Source organism: Schistocerca serialis, chromosome 4 (genome assembly GCF_023864345.2).
Source record: "Schistocerca serialis cubense isolate TAMUIC-IGC-003099 chromosome 4, iqSchSeri2.2, whole genome shotgun sequence".
NCBI classification, from domain to species: Eukaryota; Metazoa; Arthropoda; class Insecta; order Orthoptera; family Acrididae; genus Schistocerca; species Schistocerca serialis.
The window spans coordinates 106,459,528-106,483,304 of NC_064641.1; the positions used below are offsets into that span (position 1 = coordinate 106,459,528).

Genomic DNA, 23,777 nt, shown 5'->3' on the forward strand with positions numbered 1-23,777 from the left:
CTTTAAAAATGTTTGAGCTTCAACAGTGTGATCATTAACTTCCATGAACCTGCATGTTAGTTATAGGTTTCATATAAGATACAGGGTGATTTTGCACAAGATGTAACATCCCTGTTGTTTCCTGAACTGTTATTGATGTCAAAACAAGAGTTTTGGGGTATCTTAATATGCAGAAGGGAACACAATTGTGTTATACGAGGTGTGTGTGAAAAGTAGAGAGACTGGTAACCCTGTGCTGTTCTACTTGTGTAGACCGGTGCGTTCATCCCTTCCAGATGCTCAGTCAGAGTTTAAACTCTTTACAGCCATCACATGATTTCTGAGAGTGCTATGAGTGAAGTTGTATTTCTACATCTACATCTATACTCTGCAAACCACTGTGAGGTGCATGGCAGAGGGTGTGTCCCACTGTACCAGATATAAGGGTTTCTTCCCATTTCATTCACATATAGAGTGCAGGAAGAATAATTGCCTGAATGCCTCTGGGCACACAGTAATTATTCTAATCTTATCATCACAATTCCTATGTGAGAAATATGTAGGGGGCTGTGCTACATCACTAGAGTAAAAATTTAAAGCTGGTTCTTGAAACTTTAACAGACTTTCTCGGGATAGTTTGTCTATCTTCAAAAGTCTGCCAGTTCATTTCCTTCAGTAACTCCGTGACACTCTCCCATGGATTAAACAAACCTCTGACCATTCATGCTGCCCTTCTCTGTATATGTTCAGTATCCCCTGTTACTCATATCTGGTATGGGTCCCACACACTTGAGCAATATTTTAGAACCTGTCGCACGAGTGATTTGTAAGCAATCTCCTTTGTAGATTGATTGCACTTCCCCAGTTTTCTACCCATAAACTGAAGTTACCATCTGCTTTACACATACTGAACCTATCTGATCATTCCATTTCACATCCCTACAAAGCATTTCACCCAGGTATCTGTATGCATTAGCTGATTCCAGCAATGACTCATTGACATCATGAAAAAATATAGTATGAAACCCAACTCATTGTTTTCTCATGTGACATACTGAAAGCTTTGGATCAAGGCAATCAGATAGATGCTGTATTTCTTAATTTCCGAAAAACATTTGATTCAGTACCACAGCTATGCTTATGATCAAAAGTTCATTTTGTGAAGTGCACAATTTTACATTTCTGAATACTTAGAGCAAGTTGGTAATCTATGCACCACTTTGAAATTTTAGCAAGATCTGACTGAATAGTTATGCAGCTCCTTTCAGATAGTACTTCATCATAGATAACTGCATCATCTACAAAAGCCTGATATTACTATTAATATTGTCTGCAAGGTCATTAATATACGACATGAACAGCAACAGCCCCAACACACTTCCCTGGGGCACATCCAAAGTTACTTTTACATCAGACAATGACTCTCCATCCAAGATAACGTGCTGTGTGCTTCCTACCAAAAGGTCCTGACTCCAGACACAAATTTCACTTGATGACCCATATGATCATACTTTTGACCATAAGCATAGGTGTGGTACTGAATCAAATGCTTTTCAGAAATTAAGAAATACAGCATCTACCTGACTGCCTTGATCCAAAGCTTCCAGTATGTCATGTGAGAAAAGTATGAGTTGGGTTTCACATGACTGATTTTTTTCAAAACCCATGCCGGTTGGCATTGAGGTGGTCATTCTGTTAAAGACACCTCATTATGTTTGAGCTCAGAATATCTTCTAAGATTCTACAACAAATCAATGTCAGGATACTGGATGGTACTTTAATGGATCACTTCTACTACTCTCCTTGTAGATGAGTCTGACCTGTGGCTTTTTCCAAGAAATGGGCATGGTTATCTTGTTAGAGTGATTTATGGTAGATTATAATTAGAAGAGGGGCTAACTCAGCTGCAAATTCAGTGTAAAATCTGACAGGGATTCCACTAGTCCCTGGAGCTTTGTCAAATTATAATGATTTCAGCTGTCTCTCAACACCACTGACACTAATACTTATTTCATTCATCTTCTCAGTGGTATGAAGATTAAATTGGGACAATTTTTCTGTGTCTTCCTTTGTAAAGGTACATTTGAAAATTGAGTTAAACAGTTGAGATTTTGCTTTGCTACCCTCAATTTCAGTTCCTGTCTAGTTCACTAAAGACTGGACACTAACTTTGCTGCCACTAACAGTCTTTACTTACAAGCAGAATTTCTTTGAGTTCTGTTTTTGTTGTGTGTTATGAAAATGAAACAGCAGAACTTAGGGCAACATTAGGTCATAAAGTTTATTTGCTAAACTTAGGGAATCCTTAAGTATGACCTTCAAAACAGACCTATGGGGAACATTCCTTATCAAGTGCACAAGTTTTTTGCAGGCACAAATCATTTTTGGAAGGCCAAGATGTTGAAGATGAACCTCACTCAGGGAGACCTTCAACTTCCAAAAATTGATAGAAATGTTGAAAATGTACGTGATCTTGTGAGATCAGACCAACGTTTAACAATAACTGTTAAACTTAAATACTTTCACCATGCATCAATTTTTGTCTAAAGTTTTGTGCCAAAATGGTGCTGGAAAATCTCACAACTGAGCAGAAGGATAATGGAAGAAATTTTTGTGTTTATGTTCTCTTAGAATGTTGCCAGTGGCCACAAATGGTTCAGTCACATGACCACAGATGATAAAGGCTGGATTTTTTTATGTGGTCCTGAGAAAAGAAACAAAGTAAGAAGTGTTACACTGGGATTAGATTAGATTAACTTTCATTCCAATTGATCCACAGTGAGGTGGTCTTCCAGGATGTAAAACATGTGAGAAAAACAATAATACATGACAAATATTTACAACTAAAACAAATAAGCTAATGGAATGATTGTCTTATTTAAAATTTAAAAAGTTTCTTTTTATTTATAAGTAATAAATGCATAATAGAGCTACTACAATACTTATTTACAATGAACACATTTCTTTTCTGCATTGAAATGGTGCAGAAGTTAGATTTTATAAAACACACACACACACACACACACACACACACACACACACACACACACACACACACACAAAAAAAAAAATAGAGTAGAAGGAGTTGGCTACAAATACATCCTTTAGGCTTTGCTTAAACTGAATTTCATTGGTTGTTAAGCTTTTTATGGCTGCTGGCAAGTTACTGAAAATGCACACCTTTTTGTACAAGAGTAAGTGACTTTAAATCCTTGTGAAGATTATTTTTATTTCTAATATTGATTCCATGAACTGAGCTGCTGGTTTGAAATAGTGATATATTTTTGATGACTGATTTCATTAAGGAATAAATATATTGGGAAGCAGTAGTTAGTATCCCTAGTTCCCTAAACAGGCCTCTGCAAGATGTTCTTGAGTTCACACCACATTTAACTCTTACTAGACGTTTTTGTGCCTTGAAAACTTTAGCTTGCCTTGATGAATTACCAAAAAATCCCACATGACATTATGGAGTGAAAGTAAGCATAGTATGCCAGCTTTTTCATGTTTATATCCCCTATGTCTGACAGAGTTCGCATTGCAAATAGAGATTTATTTACACGCTTCAGTGGTTCTGTGGTGTGCTCCTCCATGTTGAATTTATTATCAAGCTGTAATCCCAAGAATTTAACACTTTCCACTTCTTCTATCTGCTTGTCATCATATGTTGGGCATATACTTGTGGGACACCTCTTACAAGTTCTGAACTGCATGAGTGTGTTTTTTCAAAGTTTAGTGACAAAGAATTGGGTAGGAACCAGTGCTTAATGTCCACAAATATTTTATTAGCCAATCATTGTAAGACTACACTTGATTTGCTATTAATTGCAATATATGTATCATTGGCAAGCAAAACAAATTTGGCATCTGGTAATGTTACCGATGAAAGGTCATTGACAAACATAAGGAAAGGTAAGGGCCCTTAGATGGAACCTTGTGGGACCCCACATGTAATTAGTTCCCAGTTGGATGATGCCTGATAGCTTAATACATGTCTCTTTCCTAATAACACCCATCGTTTCCTGCCATAGATATAAGATTTGAACCATTTCACAGCATTTCCTGTTACACTATAATATTCTAATTTACTTAAAAGGATATTGTGCTTTACACAGTAAAATGCCTTTGACAGATCACGAAATATACCAGTTGGCTGCAGTTTTTTGTCCAAATTAATTAAGTACATTTTCACTGTAAGTGTAGATCGCATTCTCAATATCAGAACCCTTTAGAAATCTGAACTGCAACATTGACAGTAGGTTGTTTGTAATAAGATGGTTATAAAGTTGATAGTACATTATCTTTTCTAAAATTTTTGAGAACGATGACAAGAGTGAAACTGGACAGAAATTGATGCTATTTTTTTTATCTCCCTTCGTAAACAGTGGCTTAACTTCAGCATATTTCAACCATTCAGGAAATATTCCATAGATAAAGGACTGGTTACTATAACGACTCCATTTCTTACTAGGCTAATTACTGTTTAGCTCTACAGGGCCATTATACTGAAATGTTTCCCCACACCACCTAGTATTGTCTTTCTATTTGTGTGAGTAACTGTATGTTCACTGTTGTGGGTAAATACATACAGCGTACACAGGGCGGTGTGTGAAACTGATGGCGATTACACGCTTCCGCTGTTGTAGAAATCTGCTCCAGATGCTGCAGATACCGTGTTGAGCTGAAAGTGGTAACCAAAATACGGAGAAATATTCTTCGGGGGTCTGTTGCATAGCAATCAGATTGCTTTCAGTTCTGAGAAATGTCCAGTTACTATTGTGGATTTGAATGATCCATGAAGTGACTTCTTTTCCGAAGAAAACATCGAACTATTTCACTAGAACTGAACGCTCCCATCGGAACTGTTCTCAACTGGTGTTTATTAGTAAATCACAATAGCAGTACATCGCTGGGTGTATGATAAGACGTACCTTCTTGAAATGAACAATATTTTATTGTTCTATTAACTGATTTCCTTCCATATGCACTTATATTTTACAATGTGAATCAAAAACTCGCAATGGCGTCGATTTTTTACATCACAAGAATGGCTCCCCTCTCCTAAAAATTACTCTTAACCAGAACAAACAAAAACTATATCCTAAGAATAATTATGTGAGCGCTGTCCGCCACAGAGTAATAAACAATATCTTTGTCTCTCTCTCGCACTGTCACAGCAAGTTACGCTGCATGATACATCATATTACACAGATAGCTTAATATGTTACTTAACTCAGAATCACATTCTTTAATTAGCTTTGTTGATATTTTACCATACCCACTAGATGCTTTTGATTTTAAAGATTTTATGATGGGCATTACTTCTGGTGGAGTAGTGAGGGTCAAATTCATATTATGGAAATTACTTGAAATGTCTGGTCTGAGGCATCCCATGGCAGCATCTACAGAACCTGACAACCCCATCTTTTCAGTAACAGTTATAAAATGTTTGTTAAAAAGTTCTGCAACACTATACACATCTGTCCCCCATGTATCATTCACTCTTAATGATATTTGCCTCTCTTCATGTCTGGTTCTGCCCATCTCCTCATTCACTATATCCCATATTGTCTTTATTTTGTTATCTGATGAGACTATATTTTCCTTGTAACATATTTGCTTTGATGTCCGTATTACAGTCTTTAATATTTTGCAGTATTTCTTGTAATATGCTATAGCATCAATACCAGAATTGTTTCGGATTGACATATACGGTTTTCTTTTTGTTTTACTAGATACCTCTGTTCCTTGAGTAATCCATGGCTTCTTTGTACACTTTGTTCTAACCTTGGTTAGTTTTGGAGGAAAACAGTGTTCAAGTAAGGTAAGCACTTTATTAGCAAAAGTGTTACATTTTTCATTCATGCCATGAGCACTGTAAACATCACTCCAGTGAATGTGTGTGAGTAGTGTCCTAAAATAATCACTTTTTGGATTATTGATTACCCTCTTGAGTTCAGCTGTAACAGATTTTATATCATGTTCAGTATTAACATTTAACTGAAGGATCTGTTGTGTCATGGTCTGAGAGACTATTGACTACAGGTTTTGTAACATAATTTCATTCATTGGCCTTTTTTATAACGATATTATCAAAGGCTGTTTGTGAGCACTTGGGAAATTTACAGTGGGAATTAAGTTGAATGATAGTGTTACTAACTCAAATATGTTCTTATTGGGACAATCTTTAAGGAAATCTTCATTGAAGTCACCAGCAACCATTATTTCTTTGTTTTTGGTTATTAAATGGGCCAGTACAGGTTCAAAGTGGTTTATGAACACATTAAAGGTACCTGCAGGTGCTCGATATACACTTAATATTATGAAGGATTTTTTATGAAATTCTACTTCTGTTGCACATGCTTCCATATGCTGTTCTAAGCAAAATTTATGAATGTCTATGTTCTTAAATTTGACAGTTCCTGATGAATGTGGCATCTCCTCCTTTCTCCATTTCTGCTCTGTAAACGTGAGATGCTAACCTAAATTATGCAACACTTAAAAGTTCTAGACCAGTGGTCACGTGATGTTCAGAGAGGCAGATTTTCAGCTGGGTTTGAGGACTCTAATTCATCTATGCAGATAATTAATTCATTAATTTTATTTCTCAGTCCTTGAATATTTTGATACAATAAAGATAGCTGACATTTCACAATGACTGAGTTAAAATTGGGTTGAGTTGAAATTTCTGATGATTGTTGAAAATTCTTAACCAACAGCTGTTTATGCTGATGAAATTAGCTAGAATTATGTTTTTTTGGTTTCTTTCTCAAATTGAAGGTTTGTCTGAATCTTAACCTCTCTTAAAACTTGGTTTCTTTCTGTCCTCCTGACCCTAAAATAGGGTCTTTTCTGAACCCTCTAACCACTGGTATTTTATCACTCATGACAGTGCCTGCCCCTTTAACTTTCCTGCTATTTTCCCAGCCAGTTTACCTTTCGCTTCCTGTTGAGGTGAAGGTCGTGCCTAGTATAATCCCACCTATTGAGAGAATCAACAGAAACTTCACCAATGTGTGACCCTGCACCCAACATAAGCAGCCATTCCAACTCCAAATTAACTCTCTTGACAGGAGAATTCAAATGAGGTTAGTCGTGGTGCACAAGAACAGGTACAAAGTTAACACTAGTATGCTTCGGGTACCCACGATCCCTGTCAATACTGTTACCTGACCCACCCACTACAACCATGGTGTCTTTCTTAGTGAAATCTTTGCAAAGTGATCCTAAATCCTTTGTCACCTGCTCCAGACCAGCAGTAGATTAAAAAAAAATTGGTGACCTGGTATTCTGATCCTAGTTCATCCTGCAAAAGTTGGCAAACACCTCTTCCGTGGGAACTACCTAACAACAACACTTCCTTTCTATTTACTGATTTCCCTACATTCTTACTTTTCAATTTGTTGCAGAAAGTTTGTTGTGCATTGTCTACACCAGCAGCTGCTTGAGGCTCACCAGCTTCTAACTGAAGCAACAGGTCATATGTATTTTCCATATTCACCACGAAGCTGTCAGACGAAGTTCTAGGCCTCTTCCTCCTGTTGCCTGTTGCCACTTCCTACCTCTCTTTTACTCTTCTCCATCCTTAACCTGTCAAGATCTCCCCTGGCCTTGTCTAGTTCAGCCTGAATCTCCTCAACTCAAAGATAAAACAGTGTTGATTTTTTTTCTGACAGTAGGGGTATTGTTCACAAGGAATTTGTTCCAACCTGTCAACCAAGTGTTTTATAAAGATGTCTTTCAAAGCCTCATGAAAAGGGTGAGTGGAGTGAGACCAGACATTACAACCCTCAAAAGGTGTTCCTGTTGCCCCCCCCCCCCCCTTTTTTTCACCTGATCTGAGTCCTTATAACTTATTTCTTTCCCCAGAATTGAAGAAGTCTTAAAAGCACATCATTTTTGGACTCTGGAGAACAATCAAAAGACTGTGACTGCCTTGTTAACGGCCCTACCACTTGAAGCCTTTCAGCTCTGCTACTAAGACTGGGAACAATGAGTTCACTGGTGTGTAGCTGCCTAAGGGAACTACTTTAAAGGAGACAATATTGCTGTTTGAAAATAAATAAATAAATAAATAAACTCTGGTACATAAAAAATCATTCTCGTTACTTTTCTCACACATCTCTGTGTACTTTTGCTGGAATATTCATTTTGATACCTCTAATCATACATGAAATAAAATGGTTGTCAAGAACCTGTATACAGACACTGAATACATATATTAGGAGTAGCTTATAATGCCAGTAATGAATGTTACAGAAACCCGCGATCCCAATGAAGCCTGTGGGAGATGAGAAAGTGGCTGCACAGGATGTACCTGAAGTCCCTCATGGCTGTGAGACCGTCCCAAATGGTGGATACTTGGGGCGGAAGGAGATGTTCTCCCTCCTGACCCAATCAGAAGGAAAGAGCAAAGCCAGGGAAACCTCTGACCAAAGCCAAAGCACCTCAAATGGTAAGCAGTACACTTCCATTAGAGCTCATTATTACCATGGAGTAGATCCAAAACTTCTAAGTTCAACATTCCTTTACACATAATTAGTCATCACCTCAAAAGATTGCTGATAATTGCTGCCTCTAGTGTAATCCTCATTACATTACCTATAGAATAACCCTTTCAGTACTGTTTTAATTTCTGTTTCCCATATCACACTAACAACTGTTGTACTCTGTCATGAATGCATGACAAGTAAGCAGCGTTTGTGATTTCTGCTGCTATTTATAGTATTACTACTTTTATTGTTATATGTTTCACTGTATTTGAGACTGAATAAATTAAGGAACAATTAGGGAACTCCTAGTTGCAACTGCCTTAAACTCTGAACTCCATTTGTGTAAATGTGATTAGAAGCTGCTTCTTGGTAGCTGTGGTGATAAATACTCCATCAGCTGATTATTGTGATGTAATTGTCATTAGTTTGACATTGTGGGACAGTTTGTAGTTGCGAGGGAATTGCCTGGAGAGGAATCCACCATTGACCTGCCGTTCCCTGTGCCATCCTACAAACGATGATGAAGTCATCAACCAGTTTCAATGCCGCATCTTCTGTTGAAATTGCTGCACATTGAATTTCATTATGAAAGTGCTGTTTTTATTCAATATGTCAGATGTGCAACTGAACTCTCGAGGGATGTGAGAATTTCTGTTTGATTGTGTCATACCTGCATTAGTTGTGCTGCTGGTACCCTGCAGAATACATGTGGGTTTGAGACAGTTCACTGTAACATTGGTTGCTTTCCCATGGAGAATATTAATGGTGTTAGCTCCACATTTTATCACTCTGTGGGGGCTTGAATATGGTGGGTGCAAGGCAGGACAGATTATATCATATATCATAACATGATGCAGTCACATTCTTTTAGAGCATGATGAACAAACATTTTGGGTGAATGGTGTGCCTGTGGATGTGGTTTTCTGAGGTGTGTGATGTTCTGTTTCACTCTGTGGATGAGAGTAGGTGGATCATTAACTGCCAGCAGTGGTGTTGCCAAAACGAAGTTGACTGGTATTGTGAGTGGCTCACCACACAGTATTTCCACTAATGAAGCACGGAGGTCTTCCTTACAAATGAAACGCACACCTAAAAACACCCACAGTAAGGACTCTGTCCAATTACCACCATGACATGTGAATGTTGTTTTTAGTATGTGGCACTCCGCCAGCCTATTGCTTTGAGGGTGATATCTGTGTCGAAATGCTGGACACTGCAAAGATTGCAGAGTTTGGTAAATAGTGATGACTTGAACTGATGACTGTGGTCAGTTATGGTGAAGGCAGGGCAGCTGAAACACGAGATCCATTACTGTACAAATGCCCTTGTCGTAGTCTATGCTGTAATGTCAGAGAGAGGTACGGCTTCGACCCAGAGGATGGCACAGTCAACTGGAGACAGAATCTACCAGAAACCTGCTCACTGTGGGAGGAGTCAGACTAGGTCAAGGTGAACTTGTCGAAAGCGGCCTCAAGTTTTATAAATTGACCATATTTTGGGTGTGTAAGCCATACTATCTTACAGTGCTGACAAGCTGTAAAAGCTTGTGTCCAATCTTTGCAATCTTGTTTGATGTTTGGGCATATGAAACTGTCCTTTATTTGTTTGGTTGTGGGTCATACTCCTGGGTGTGACAGTCTGAGTAATTGGTCCAAAAAGGCATTCTGTATAATGAGAGGAATGAGGGGGCTGGTGTGGTTTTGTGACAAATCACAACAAACTTGTGCAGAGGACTCAGCCAAAGTGTGGGATACTATTTCTGACCCAGTCATGATGTTATCTAGGAGGTTGCATGTGTGTTCATCCGGTTGTGCTTTGTCTACTTCATTGCAGTTGATATCCGCTGAAAGTATATTTATCCGGGTGATTTAGTCTGTGACCATGTTGTCTGGCTCATGAAGGTGCTGGGCATTGGTCATAAACTATGTGATATAGCCCAGGTGTTACAAATGTTTTTGGCAGCAGTCTTTCAATGTGTTATGAATGTAATGCATGAGTGGAGGTGCTGATCAGTATAAATTGTAAGTTGTCTGCTGTCTATGTTGTCTTTGAAATGACACACTGCTGCGTATACTGCCAACAATTCCCAATCATATGCTGACCACTTGAGCTGTGGCACAGATAGTTTTTCTGAAGAAGAAGATACACAATGGTTGCTGTACTCCTGCTATAGTCTGATGAAGCACTGCTCCAGTCACCATATTGCTTGTGTCAGTAGTGACTGACAGGGGAGCAATCAGCAGCAGGTGTGCCAACGTTGTTAGTTACATGTTCCATAGATCATTTGAAAAGTTCTTTTATCAAATTATTTATTTATTTATTTTGCATCAGATGGGCTGACTTTAAACTGATCAAACATTTGTTGAATTTTTTGGCATCCATATAAGATTTATTTTGCCACACACACCTTCCTACAGTGCACTCATCAGTGGAGCTTGAATGCCAAACGGGGTAAGTACGATCAGTGAAAGTACACTATACCAAGAAATTGGCATAATGTGTAGTGATTGTGGGGTCATAGGCAGCTGGTAGATGAGTTCTGTGTATAGCCTAGCTGGTCAGATGCTGTCATTGCTGATAGAATGGGGAAGAAAGGTCATACCAGATTTTCACAGATGGCATTTGTCTTCATTGATGAATGCTGCCAAAATATATCATTGCTCCAAAAATGATTTTGAGGTGTTCCTCATGTTCATGCAAGGAAAGGGAATAGACAATATCATCCAGATATGCATAGAAGAAAGAGAATATTTTGTATGAAATGCTACCAAATTTCCATTGCGTTTTTCAGGCTATAGGGCATCAACAGAAATTCATAAAGTTCAAATGGGTTGACAACCCATACCTTGGGTATGTACTCTTTGCCCATGGGGTTTAGCAAGTAAGCATTTCTACAGTCTATAACACTGAACACAGTAGCACCTGCTAAGGTATGGGTCAAGCCTGAAATGTTCAGGATTGGGTAGCTATTAGCAACTGTAAGAGTGCTCAGTGCCTGATAATTCCCACATAATCAGTACATGCCATTCTTTTTGGGGGGAAAGATGTATGGGCAAGGCCCAAGGGCTGTCAGACTGTCTGATCATTACAGCTTGCAGTAATTTGTCTATAGTAGATTTAACTGGATAAAGTTTGCCTGGGGCCAGTCTTCGTCGTTTGTGCTGGACCAAGTGGCTGCACATTGTATTAATCGTATGTTCAGTTCTGTGTCAGCAGCACCCTGAGGAGTGGGGGTAGAGGGGGGGGGAGGAGGAGGAGGAGGAGGAGGAGGAGGAGGAGGAGGAGGAGTCACACATGGAAAGTGCTTGGACACTGTGAGAAAAATTTACTGTACTGATGTGAGAGTGGTGGAGTGTGTAGGCTGAGGTCATCTGGGGTTGAAAGAATTTTAGCTTGCTGTCTGTGATTCTCTGCATGTAGGCTGATAATCTGTCTTCTGACTTTTTCATAACAATGTGTGACCTGCCATAACTCTGATTCCAATGCATGGCAGCCACAGAAAAGTCATAGATGGTTATCGCAAGCAGCAACCAGATCTGATGCCTGCACCTGTGGGTCGGTATCTGTTGACAGCTGCTGTGTGTACTGTGGTAGGACACCCGTGATGCCGGTCACGGATTCTCCACTGCTGTGGTGTTCAGGGTTCCATGTATCCAAACCCAGACAGGTTCTCTGCTGACTGCTACCAAAAGCTGCTGTTGGAACATGTCATGCAGGCCCAGGTCAAACGTTAGAGTGTTGGTTCCATAAGTTGCAATAAGAGAATCGTTTGGAGCAGTAAAGTAAAAAAAATGTAAATGCTGTGTGGCTAGGGCCTCCCGTCGGGCAGACCATTCGCCTGGTGCAAGTCTTTAGAGTTGATGCCACTTCAGTGACTAGTGTGTTGATGGGGATAAAATGATAAGGACAACACAACACCCAGTCCCTGAGCAGAGGGAATCTCCAACCCAGCTGGGAATCGAACCTGGGCCATTAGGTATGACATTCCGTCGTGCTGACCACTCGGCTACCAGGGGCGGACGTTTGCAGCGGTAAACCTGTTGGTGAAGTGATCTAGTACGTACAATCTGTCATCATTGAATGTAATCATGGTGAAACTAGATTGGCCCATGCCTTGTGACTGTAAGCGACTTGGACAAGTGGTGCAATCCAAGCCGCATATTGTGGATTGCATTTCAAGTCTGGGTGACTGCACAGTTGCGAGCAGTTGTGTGCTGGAAAAGCTACACAGTGGCCGCATCATTCTATTTTTTGTTTAAGGCCACACTGCGAGCTCTACACTATGGCTATCTTCATTGTGCCTGTGGAAATCTGCATAGATATTCTCTTTCTGAATGTCCAACTTTCTCACGCCTCCCACACTGAGGTTTCCCATGATTCTACCGAATGCGATCAGGTTGATGAAAATTAGAGAACATAATTTTTGTGTGGCAAAGGCCACCATCTTTTCCCTTGTTTTGGACCTGCATCTGTCTTTGTTAATGCTATCTGTTACAGTTTAAGTTAAGGTTTTTGAGAATTCTACTCATACTTTGCAAGAAATTTCAGCTTGTTTCTTCAAGATTGGCCATGTTGGCATTTGCGTCATCCATTAACTGAATAGTATCTACTAATGTTCAATTTCCTAAGTTAATCAACAATACTTTCTACAGACTCTCCCTGTCTTTTGCTGTACCATTAAGCTGCTACTTAAAAGGGAAACTCTCCATCACACACACCCCTCAGATTTAGTGGTTAAGATGGTCCAGTGGTTACGTGTGTCAAAAACTGAACACAGATCAAGCATGAAAACAGGAAGAAGGTGTACTGAACTATGGGAAAAAAACAAAATAGGAACAGTGAACTGTTCAAGAACAAGAAGTGCAATAAAGAGCAGCCTTAAGCAGCAATGGCGCTGTAGTAAATGGTAACTATGTTGGACTGCCAAGCGGGCGAGCTGTGTTTGAAACTCCCTCATGTCATTTATTTTTCTCACAACATTATGATTTGTCTGTCTGGTAATTGAAATGTTTGTTCTCTTTCTGTAGTCTTGGCAGTTGTCATACTATACATTGGTTACAGAATATGAGCCATGCGGTAACAATACGTTACCATCACAAGTAAATGTGATGAATAGTGAGAGTGGGCGAGATACCACATAGACATCTCACAAAAATGAAAACAACAAATAAATGGGTGTGAACTATGTTACAACAAAGGAATTCAAGAGTCAAGACCTCCAAAGTGGAACGCAACTACAAAAATGTTAAAAACAAGGGTTTTGACAGAGCACAGAGAACTGTGTAGTTTTGAAACTCTTGCATTCATTTGTTGCAGCTTATGTGACAAAATATTATGTTTTCATCATTTCCTTGGAAGTAATCCCGTTCACATTCATATGAACACCTATACCGGGCAAGGAGGCATATCTCACTCACTTACTAGTCATACAAATTAGCAGTGTCGATAAGAGATTCCTGTTGTATGACCCATGTTCTGTCACTAATGCCATGTATAATACACCATATGTGTTTTCTGGTGGAGGATTCTATTGACTTATTCCCTTGTCGTGAAACGTTTGCAGTATCCATTCGAGAGCCACTTTGTTTCAGCTGCTAATAGAGTAGTTGTGCAGAATACTGTCATTATAGGTCCCTATGCTTACACTTCGCTGTCGCAAACAGACATTACACATTGACACAGACACAAATTAGATAATGCGAACAGCGAAAAATAAAAATTGGCACAAGAGAGCAGTTTGAACATGGATAGCCATCTTGGTAGTCGAACACTGTAATCACTTAACCACAATGCCATTGCTTTTACATGCAGCTTTATATTGAACTTCTTATCCTTGCTCCGTTCACTGTTTCCATTTTGCTTTTTTTTTCCACAGTCCAGCACTCCTTCCCTTTTTCATGCTTGATTTGTGATCAGTTCTTCACAAGCTGTCTACTGGGCCCTCTTACCACTGACTCTGAGGAGAGTGCAATGAGCAGTTTCCCTTGTTAGTTACTGCTTGTCATTCTATCAGAGCCAGTTTAAGTCCCAAGTGACACAAGCCACCACTTGGGGGCGCCCAGCTGACAGGGATGCCAGAGGCACCCAAGTGCAATATTTGTATGCAGCATGTTTCACAAATAATGGTGACTACTCAAGTGGGTGAAAGTGTATGAGGGAAGAGGGTTGAGGAAGGGTGGCAAATCAATAGTCATTTGTGTGGAAAAATGTTCTCGAACTGACCCTGCATTCCATTCTCCCATTTTTGCAACTGTCAGTACATAATCTACAAAAATAAAAATATCTTCCCCTGATCTACCTGGAGGAGGAGTCACCAATGAGGCTGTACTGGTATCTAGGTCAGGCAGGTACAAGTTAGGAAAGGACTGTTCCCTTCTCTTCCTCTGTAGACTCTTGAACTCCACTGTGATTCTAAATTATCAGGTCACATTTGAGCATCATGATCACACAGATGTTGAAATGCTTCCTGCTTTCTACATCATGCCATTTTGGTTACTATCTGTTACTACCAAAACACAAAATAACAATTTTCTCAAAGTTCAAAGGAAGGAGAAAGAAATAACCATACAGGCCCAAACCAAAACTTGAAGTCAGAACTTGTTTTTTCCTCACTGCTTCTGCCATCATTGCTCTTTCATGATTGGAATGTCGAACCAATACTGTGGTCTCCACCATTATTTCTGACACTACTTTTAGAGGGTGTGGATATGTTCTACTGGAGGATGGCGGTTTGGGCTGAGCCAGAAGCTGTTTAAATTTTGTACAATCCCTTTATTACTCAAACAGTTAATATGAAAAGCTCAAACCTACATCTTCTGGTACTGGAATGTGAATGTACACCCACAAACCCTGATGGGCATGCTGTGCTCAGGGCAGCCGAGGCGTGGTGAGACCTCAGGCAGTCTACGTCCCCCGACCAGTGCCTGAGCTAAGCCAAGCTGATGTGGGAGCTGAAAATGGCACACAGATTGCTAGGCAGGAGAGACCCACCCGCCCATGGTGTGAGACAGGCTTAGATGTCGAGGGAGAGAATCTCGGACCAGCAGCTAGCTGAATGTGACTGGCTGTGGCGAATGCCCCAGTGGCTCGGTGACTACGTCGGCCTCAGTTCTATCCTTGACCCATCTGGCAGTGACCAAACCCTCTGACAGGAGGTCCAGTTGGGATGGCAATACAGTGGCAGTGACCTCACAGCAGAAATTGGCACTATGCGGTTGACAACTCGACGACTCTCCACTTTGATGAATGATCGACCCAGCTGGATGGCCAGTATTTATGTGCAGCAAAGAGGGTTTGTTGTGGCATTGCTGCTCTGCTGCTGCTGCTGCTGCTGCTGCTGTCGCTGCTGTTGCAAGTGTCACATACACCATATGCTGAAGTGTCCCTTGTTCCAGTAACTAGCTGGGTACAAGATGGCACATGGGTGGCGATGCCTAGTGTATTGCTGGCAGTAGCCCACACTACAGTATCGAGCTCTCGTGCCTAGGCCCATATTGCTAGTTGCATGCCTATCAGCCTTCTTGTAAGTCTATAATAAAAGTTCAGTTACTAATCCCACTTCTAAGCATTGTAAATTTTCACTTGCAACATTGTAAACACTGGTGAGTAAATAAAAAAAAACATAGAAAGACATATTTTAATAAAATGTTCTATTACTTCAGGGAAGACAACAGTTTACCTGAGTAATAATTCAGGTAGCCCCACATCTACAACTGATGGACAGAGTCCTGAAATTGTGGAGAAGCCTCCACATGTTCCTCTCCAGAAAAGTGGAAATACAAGTGTTGTAATGATACACGGAAGTTTGTCTCGAGAAACACAAGCAGTTTTCAGTGTAACAAGTACTACAGAGACAGAACTGGGGATGCTTACAACAGTAGTGACTACAGCTGTGGTATCTAATGTGGATGCAGAGCCAACGTTGGCAGTGTCATCGTCGTCATCATCATCGTCGTCATCAGCAGCAGCAGCAGCCACAGCAGCAGAGACGACGACGACAACAACAACAACAACACTAACAACAACAACAACAACACTACCAACAACAACAACAACACTACCAACAAAAGAACAAGAAGAAGAAGCAGCAGAAGAAGGAGGAGCAGCAGCATCACCACCACCACCGCCACCACTGCCGCCACCCCCATCAACAACAACAACTACTACTACTACTACTACTGCTATTAAAGGTCATTTAAAGATTAACTATTTTATGTTGAGTTTTCAATAGTCTGCAGTGTTACTAACAAACCAAATAACAAAATAACTAAACTGTTCAAACTTGTATGCTCAATGTTCTATATTATTGACTCTAACATTAGAAGCTAAGCTTGTTGCAATTAACACAAAATTAACAATCTATTAACAACATGTAACCACACAGATGGAGACGTTAAATATCAGCAATTATAGACTAGTATAATTTTAATGTAGAGTTAACATGGAAAAAGGAGGAGTTGCAACATACATAAAAGTTGGACACCAAGTTAAAAACATTGAAACAAACAGTTTTTGTGTAGATCAGAACCTATAGCATGTGCTTGTGAGTTGTGCAGAATACTTCTCTGGTAATTGTAACAGTCTACAGATGCCCTCTAGGAAACTTTCAGCTGTTTATGAGAAAACTAGATGCATCATTGAGCTACCTGTCAGACAAGAAGAAACAGTTAATAGTTTGTGGAGATTTCAATATAAATTTCTTAAGATACAGTAAGAAAAATGAACTGGAATCATTATTTGCCTCTTTCAATCTCATTTCAGTGGTTACATTTGCAACTCATGTGAAGTAAGATAGTATGGTCCCAACCAATAAAAATTTTATGCACATTGCTCATGTTGAAACAGTTAGTGTGTACCCTGTTGTTAATGGACTGTCGGATCATGATGCGGAATTAATGGAAATAAACAACAGATCTTACACTCCTGAGGCAGCTTCATATAGAGGAGTCAGGCTTATTAATGAGAACAGGATACTGTGTTCTAAGAAAAAGTTGAAACAGGATGTGTGGAATAAGGTATATACAGAAAGAGATGTTAATGTCAGTTCACTTTCTTCCATATTTGTGTCAATATTTGAAAGTTAATTTCCTATTAAATTAGCCAGAAGTTCCATTAAAAAATAAGTTATCCGTGGAGAACTAAGGGAATTAAAATCTCCTTTAAGAGGAAGAGAGAAATTTATATATTTGCCACAATAACTGAAGAACCAATCTTACTTGCAAACTACAGAAAATACTGTACTACATCTATACTTTGCAAACCACTATGAGGTTCATGGCAGAGGGTACATCCCATTGTACAAGTTATTAGGTTTTCTTACTGTGCCATTCACATAAGGAGTGTGGGAAGAATAATTGTTTGAATGCCTCTGTTACTCTAATCTTATCCTCATGATTCCTGTGAGAGAGATACCTAGGCGGCTGTAGTATGTCCATAGAATAATCCTTACAAGCTGGTTCTTGAAACTTTGTTAATAGACTTTCTCGGGATAGTTTATGTCTGGCTACAAGAGTTTGCCATTTCAGTTCCTTCAGTATCTCTGTGACACTCTCCCATGGAGTAAACAAACCTGTACCCATTCGTACTGCCCTCCTGCATATAAGTTCAATATCCCCTGTCAGTCCTATCTAGTACGGGTACCACACATTAGAGCAATATTCTAGGGTGGGTCACACGACTGATTTTTAAGCAATTTCTTTTGTAGACTGACTGCACTCCCCCAGTATTCCACCAATCAACCAAAGTCTAGCACCTGCTTTACCCACGACTGACCCTATGTGATCATTCCATTACATATCTCTACAAAGTGTTACACCCAGGTATTTGTACGAGTTGGCCGATTCCATCAGTGACTCATTGATATTATAGTCATAGGATACTACATTTTTTCATTTTGTGAAGTGCAAAATTTTACATTTCTGAACACTTGGGGGCAAGTTGAAACATAATCAAGATCAGACTGAATATTTATGCAGCTTCTCTCAGTACTTCATTATAGATAACTGAATCATCTGCAAAAAGCCTGATTATATTATTAATGTCTGTGAGATCATTAATATACAACATGAACAGCTGGTGCACACCCAAAGTTACTTCTACATCTGACAATGATTCTCCATTGAAGATAACATGCTGTGTCCTCCCTACCAAAAAGTCCTCAAATCAGTCACAAATTTCACTTGATATCCTATATGATCGTAGTTTTGAAAATAAGCATAGATGGTGTACGGAGTCAAGAAATACTGCATTTTCATGGTTTTCTTGATGCAGAGCTTTCAATATGTCATGTGAAAAGTGCGAATTGGGTTTTACATAATTGATGTTTTCTAAAACCATGCTGGTTGGCATTGAGGAAATCATTCTGTTCAAGATATCTCATTATGTTTAATCTCGGAATATGTTCAAAGATTCTACAACAAATTGATGTCAACGATATTGGACAATAGTTTTGTAGACTGACTGCACTCCCCCAGTATTCCACCAATCAACCAAAGTCTAGCACCTGCTTTACCCACGACTGACCCTATGTGATCATTCCATTACATATCTCTACAAAGTGTTACACCCAGGTATTTGTACGAGTTGGCCGATTCCATCAGTGACTCATTGATATTATAGTCATAGGATACTACATTTTTTCATTTTGTGAAGTGCAAAATTTTACATTTCTGAACACTTGGGGGCAAGTTGAAACATAATCAAGATCAGACTGAATATTTATGCAGCTTCTCTCAGTACTTCATTATAGATAACTGAATCATCTGCAAAAAGCCTGATTATATTATTAATGTCTGTGAGATCATTAATATACAACATGAACAGCTGGTGCACACCCAAAGTTACTTCTACATCTGACAATGATTCTCCATTGAAGATAACATGCTGTGTCCTCCCTACCAAAAAGTCCTCAAATCAGTCACAAATTTCACTTGATATCCTATATGATCGTAGTTTTGAAAATAAGCATAGATGGTGTACGGAGTCAAGAAATACTGCATTTTCATGGTTTTCTTGATGCAGAGCTTTCAATATGTCATGTGAAAAGTGCGAATTGGGTTTTACATAATTGATGTTTTCTAAAACCATGCTGGTTGGCATTGAGGAAATCATTCTGTTCAAGATATCTCATTATGTTTAATCTCGGAATATGTTCAAAGATTCTACAACAAATTGATGTCAACGATATTGGACAATAGTTTTGTGGATCACTTCTACTACCCTTCCTAAAGATGAGTGTGCCCTGTGCCTTTTTCAAGAACTGGGCACAGTTTTTTATTTGAAGGATCTATGATAGATTATAGTGAGAAGAAGGGCTAACTCGGCTGCAAATTCAATATAGAATATGACAGGGACTCCATCGAGGCCCAGAGTTGTTTCTCAACACTGCTGACACTAATACTTATTTCATTCATCCTTTCAGTGGTACGAGGATTAAATTGGGGCAATTCTCCTGTGTTTTCTGTTGTAAAGAAACACTTGAAAATGGAGTTAAGCACATGAGCTTTTAGATTGCTACCCTCAATTTAATTTACTGTCTCATTTGATAGGAACTGGACACTAACTTTGGTGCCACTAGCAGCCTTTACAACAACCAGAATTTCTTGGATTTTGTGAAATGTCATTTGACAGTATTCTGCTAAGGTAGTCATTGAAGCATCACGCATTGTTCTCTTGACGGCCAAACACTTTTCATTCACCATCTCTGTATTTATAGCCCTACACTTTCTTTTACACCTGTTACTTTACGGAAAGTCATTAAAATGTCCTAAAGTATGCATGTCTTGACAGAAATTAATAATGCAGATAATAAGAGTAAAACTCCATGAGATGTGATCAAACAGGAGTCAGGACAGACAGCTGGTCTACAATATACCATAACAAATTAAATGAAAATGTTGTGATTGATAATTTATGAGGGTCATTCAATAATTAAAGAGACAAATTGGTCTGGAGAAAAAAAGCATTTATTTTTAGAAAACGATACTTCTTCTACTTTTCAACATAATTCCATTGAACATTTATGCACTTGTTCCAACAGGCTATGAGCTCTTTTATTCCAGCTGCAAAGAACTCTTTATCTTAATATTTGAACCAATTTCCCACAAACTTTTTCACGTCTTCAACATCCTGGAACCTCTTCCCACGTAATGCCTCCTTCAGTGTGCCAAACAAATGGAAATCACTAGGTGCTAAATAAGGACTGAAATGGGGATGAGGTGGTACTTCCCAGTCCATTTTGTTGATGATTTCACAGGATAGTTGAGCAATGTGAGTTCGTGCATTGTCCTACTGGAGAATCACACCTCTCCTCTGAGATTGACGATGTCTCTCTCTCTCATAGATGGCTCCACCTTGTTTAAAAGCAAATCCGAATAGTATTGGCTGTTCATTGTACACTGCTCTTCAAGATAATCACAGAAAACTTGACCTTCACAATCCCAAAGCACCGTCAACATGACTTTTTCTGCTGATGCTTGGGTTTTGAATTTTTTCTTGACAGGTGAGTTGGGGTCCTTCCACTCAATGCTTTGTCTTTTTGATTCTTGCTCATAGAAGTGAATACAAGTTTCATCACAAGTTAAAATTTTGTAGAGAAAGTGCTCACCTTCTCTTTCATAATGTTCCTTTTGTTCTGTGCACACTCTCAACCTTGTTTCCATGTGTAGTCACGTCAACTCCTTTGGGACCCATCTTGCACATTTTGCGGTACTTCAGTTTGTTGCAAATAATCTTGTGAACTGTACCAATACTAATTTGAACCTTATCTACTATCATTTCCACAGTCACACAGGGGTCGGCATGAATAATGTCATCAATTCGATTTTCAAGCGAGGGAGTTGAAACTGCAACTGGTTGGCCAGAACGGTGTTTGTCAGTCATTGAGTTGCAACAATTTTTGAACTGCTCTACCCACTTGTAAAAATTTGCACAATTCATACAACCTTCACCATAAACTTTAGACATTCTACAGTATATATTTATTGGTTTCTCGCCTTCAGCAAGTAAAAAACGAATAACAGAACGTTGTTCAACTAATGTAGATGTTTCAAGCAGACTCACCATCTTGAAATATATTTTTGAGGTTATAAACAAAACAGCTGATCAGGGCTCATCCCAGTGAGGCCAACTTAAAGCCATAAAAGAACCAAACTTGCACTATGAACAGTTTTTTCCCCAGACCAAATTGTCACTTGGGAATGTATTAAAAATATTCCACAAAACTTTAAGCATCTAGAAGCGGCATCAAAATCCTTTTCTGAAATTAATATATTTATAAAATTCTAGTTCATATGGTGTTAATGGCATTTGAACAGAATTCTGAAAATTTGTTCTAACTTAATTGTTCTACTTAATAACTAATGTTCTTAGTGATATACATAATCCACTATTGACACGGGGAATTTTTCCACACAGATCAAAATATGTTAAACCTCATAATAAGAAATGTGACAAGAAAAAGTTAAATAATCATCGTCCAGTTTCGTTACTGCCAGATTTTTCCAAAATATTCAAAAAATTGATGCACTGAAGAGAAGTCTCTCATTTAAGTAGAAACAGTTCAAGTAGTATATCACAGTTTGGAATCCAGAAGGTTGCTCAGCTGAGAATGTTACTTATACGTTCACTCACCAAATATTACAAGCCTTAAATAATAAAATACAGCCAGTTTGTAATTTTGTAATCTTTCCAAGGTGTCTTATTGGGTAGGTCATGCTCTCTTAGAAAATCTCAGGTTATGTAGAATTAATGGTTTTACACACATCTGGTTTGAATTGTACTTAACATCAAATAAAGTTTTGAAAGGTGGAAAATGTTAGTGATGAGGGAGAAATAATGAAGCCCTGTGGGGTTCAATTCCGGGTCCATTCCTATTCCTTATATGCGGTGTGATCAAAAGGTAATAGGAATTTTTTAATTTTGCAGGCTTTATACTTCAAAGTTTCAATTTTTTTTACGCATGGTCTTGGTACAGGTTTCCATTTTCAGCTGATTTGAATATTTAGTTTGTTGTTGCTGGTCAAAAAGATTGTGTGTTTTAGAGTGCTTTGCAAATTTTTACTTTTGAAAAAGATGGATGAAAGAACATTGCTTGAAAAATGGAAGAAAGTGGAGCACCACATATTAAATGCTGACTTTGACTTTTGGTGAATCTATTATGAGTAGGACAAAAGATTATGAATGCTATAAATGTTTCAATGAGGGTCAAGATGATGACGAAGACAATGATTGCCCTGGATCACCTGGCATATCAGTTACTGATGACAATGTGGAAGAAATAAAAAAAATGGTTCTGGAAAATTAACAAATCACCATCAGAGAGGTTGCTGATGACGTCAGCACATACTTTGGTGCATGCCAAGCAATTTTATTTATATATTTTTCTATTTTTTTAAAGCTTTAAACATGTAGCAACAAAGTTTATTATGAGATTGTTGGATTTTGACCAAAAACATCATGTGGACACAGCTCAGAAATTGCTGAATGAAGTCAAACAACGATCTAGAACTTCTAAAGAAGGTTACAAGTGATGAAGCATGGAATAAAGGTATCAAACAATGGGAAATCTAGGATGAAATGTAACAATATTATGAGAAGGATTAAAAGTATGATGTTGAAGCTACAGCCCAGGCATTCCAATGGAAACTGCCTGAACAGCCAGACCGAAAAAAAAAAATTCGATAAGCATGATAACAAATGAAGTTTCTTCTCGCTGTTTTCTTTGATTACTATGGGATAGTGGATCATGAGTTTTTGCTTTATGGTTGTATGGTCAACATGGAATACTGTGTGGAACTAGTGCACTATTTGCATGAAGAAATCCCAAGAAAAGGACCAGAACTGTGACAAAATCACCCATGGGAATCACATTATGATAATGCTCCCACTCACACCTCAATGTTCGTTCCACTGTATGTGCCATGCATGGCCCCCTGCAACTCCTTCCTATTCCTGAAAAGAACCATGAAAGGACATAAATGTAACACCATCTTGGGCTCAGGAGCATGTGACAGTTACTGGTCAATGAAATTTAATAATACTTTACCAACAGCCGTTGTTTTGATATTTTTCTGTCAGGCAACACGGTTTGATGTTCCAGTCACATCATCTGCAGGTCTTTCAGATGAATGACACTAGGTACCACTCGTGCATTCATAAGATAAGGCGCTAATATTTGTGTCCGCTGAATATTGGTGCCTTGTCTAATGTGAGTGGTACTTGGTATCATTTATGCGACTGGCTGAAGGGGACTTTACTGGAACATCAAAACTGGTTGCCTTATAAAACAATATCAAAATAATGGTGGTT

At 38.9% G+C, this 23,777-nt stretch overlaps 1 protein-coding gene across 1 annotated transcript in view; it reads left to right on the plus strand.

Annotated features, from left to right (window-relative positions):
- The window catches only part of LOC126473664 (serine-rich adhesin for platelets-like), a 186,887-nt gene that overhangs the window by 25,106 nt on the left and 138,004 nt on the right, over positions 1 to 23,777 (plus strand). The window contains exons 3-4 of the mRNA XM_050100896.1: positions 8,239 to 8,434; positions 16,133 to 16,660. Coding sequence (XP_049956853.1) covers positions 8,239 to 8,434; positions 16,133 to 16,660 — 724 coding nt within the window. The remainder of the gene's footprint in view (positions 1 to 8,238; positions 8,435 to 16,132; positions 16,661 to 23,777) is intronic.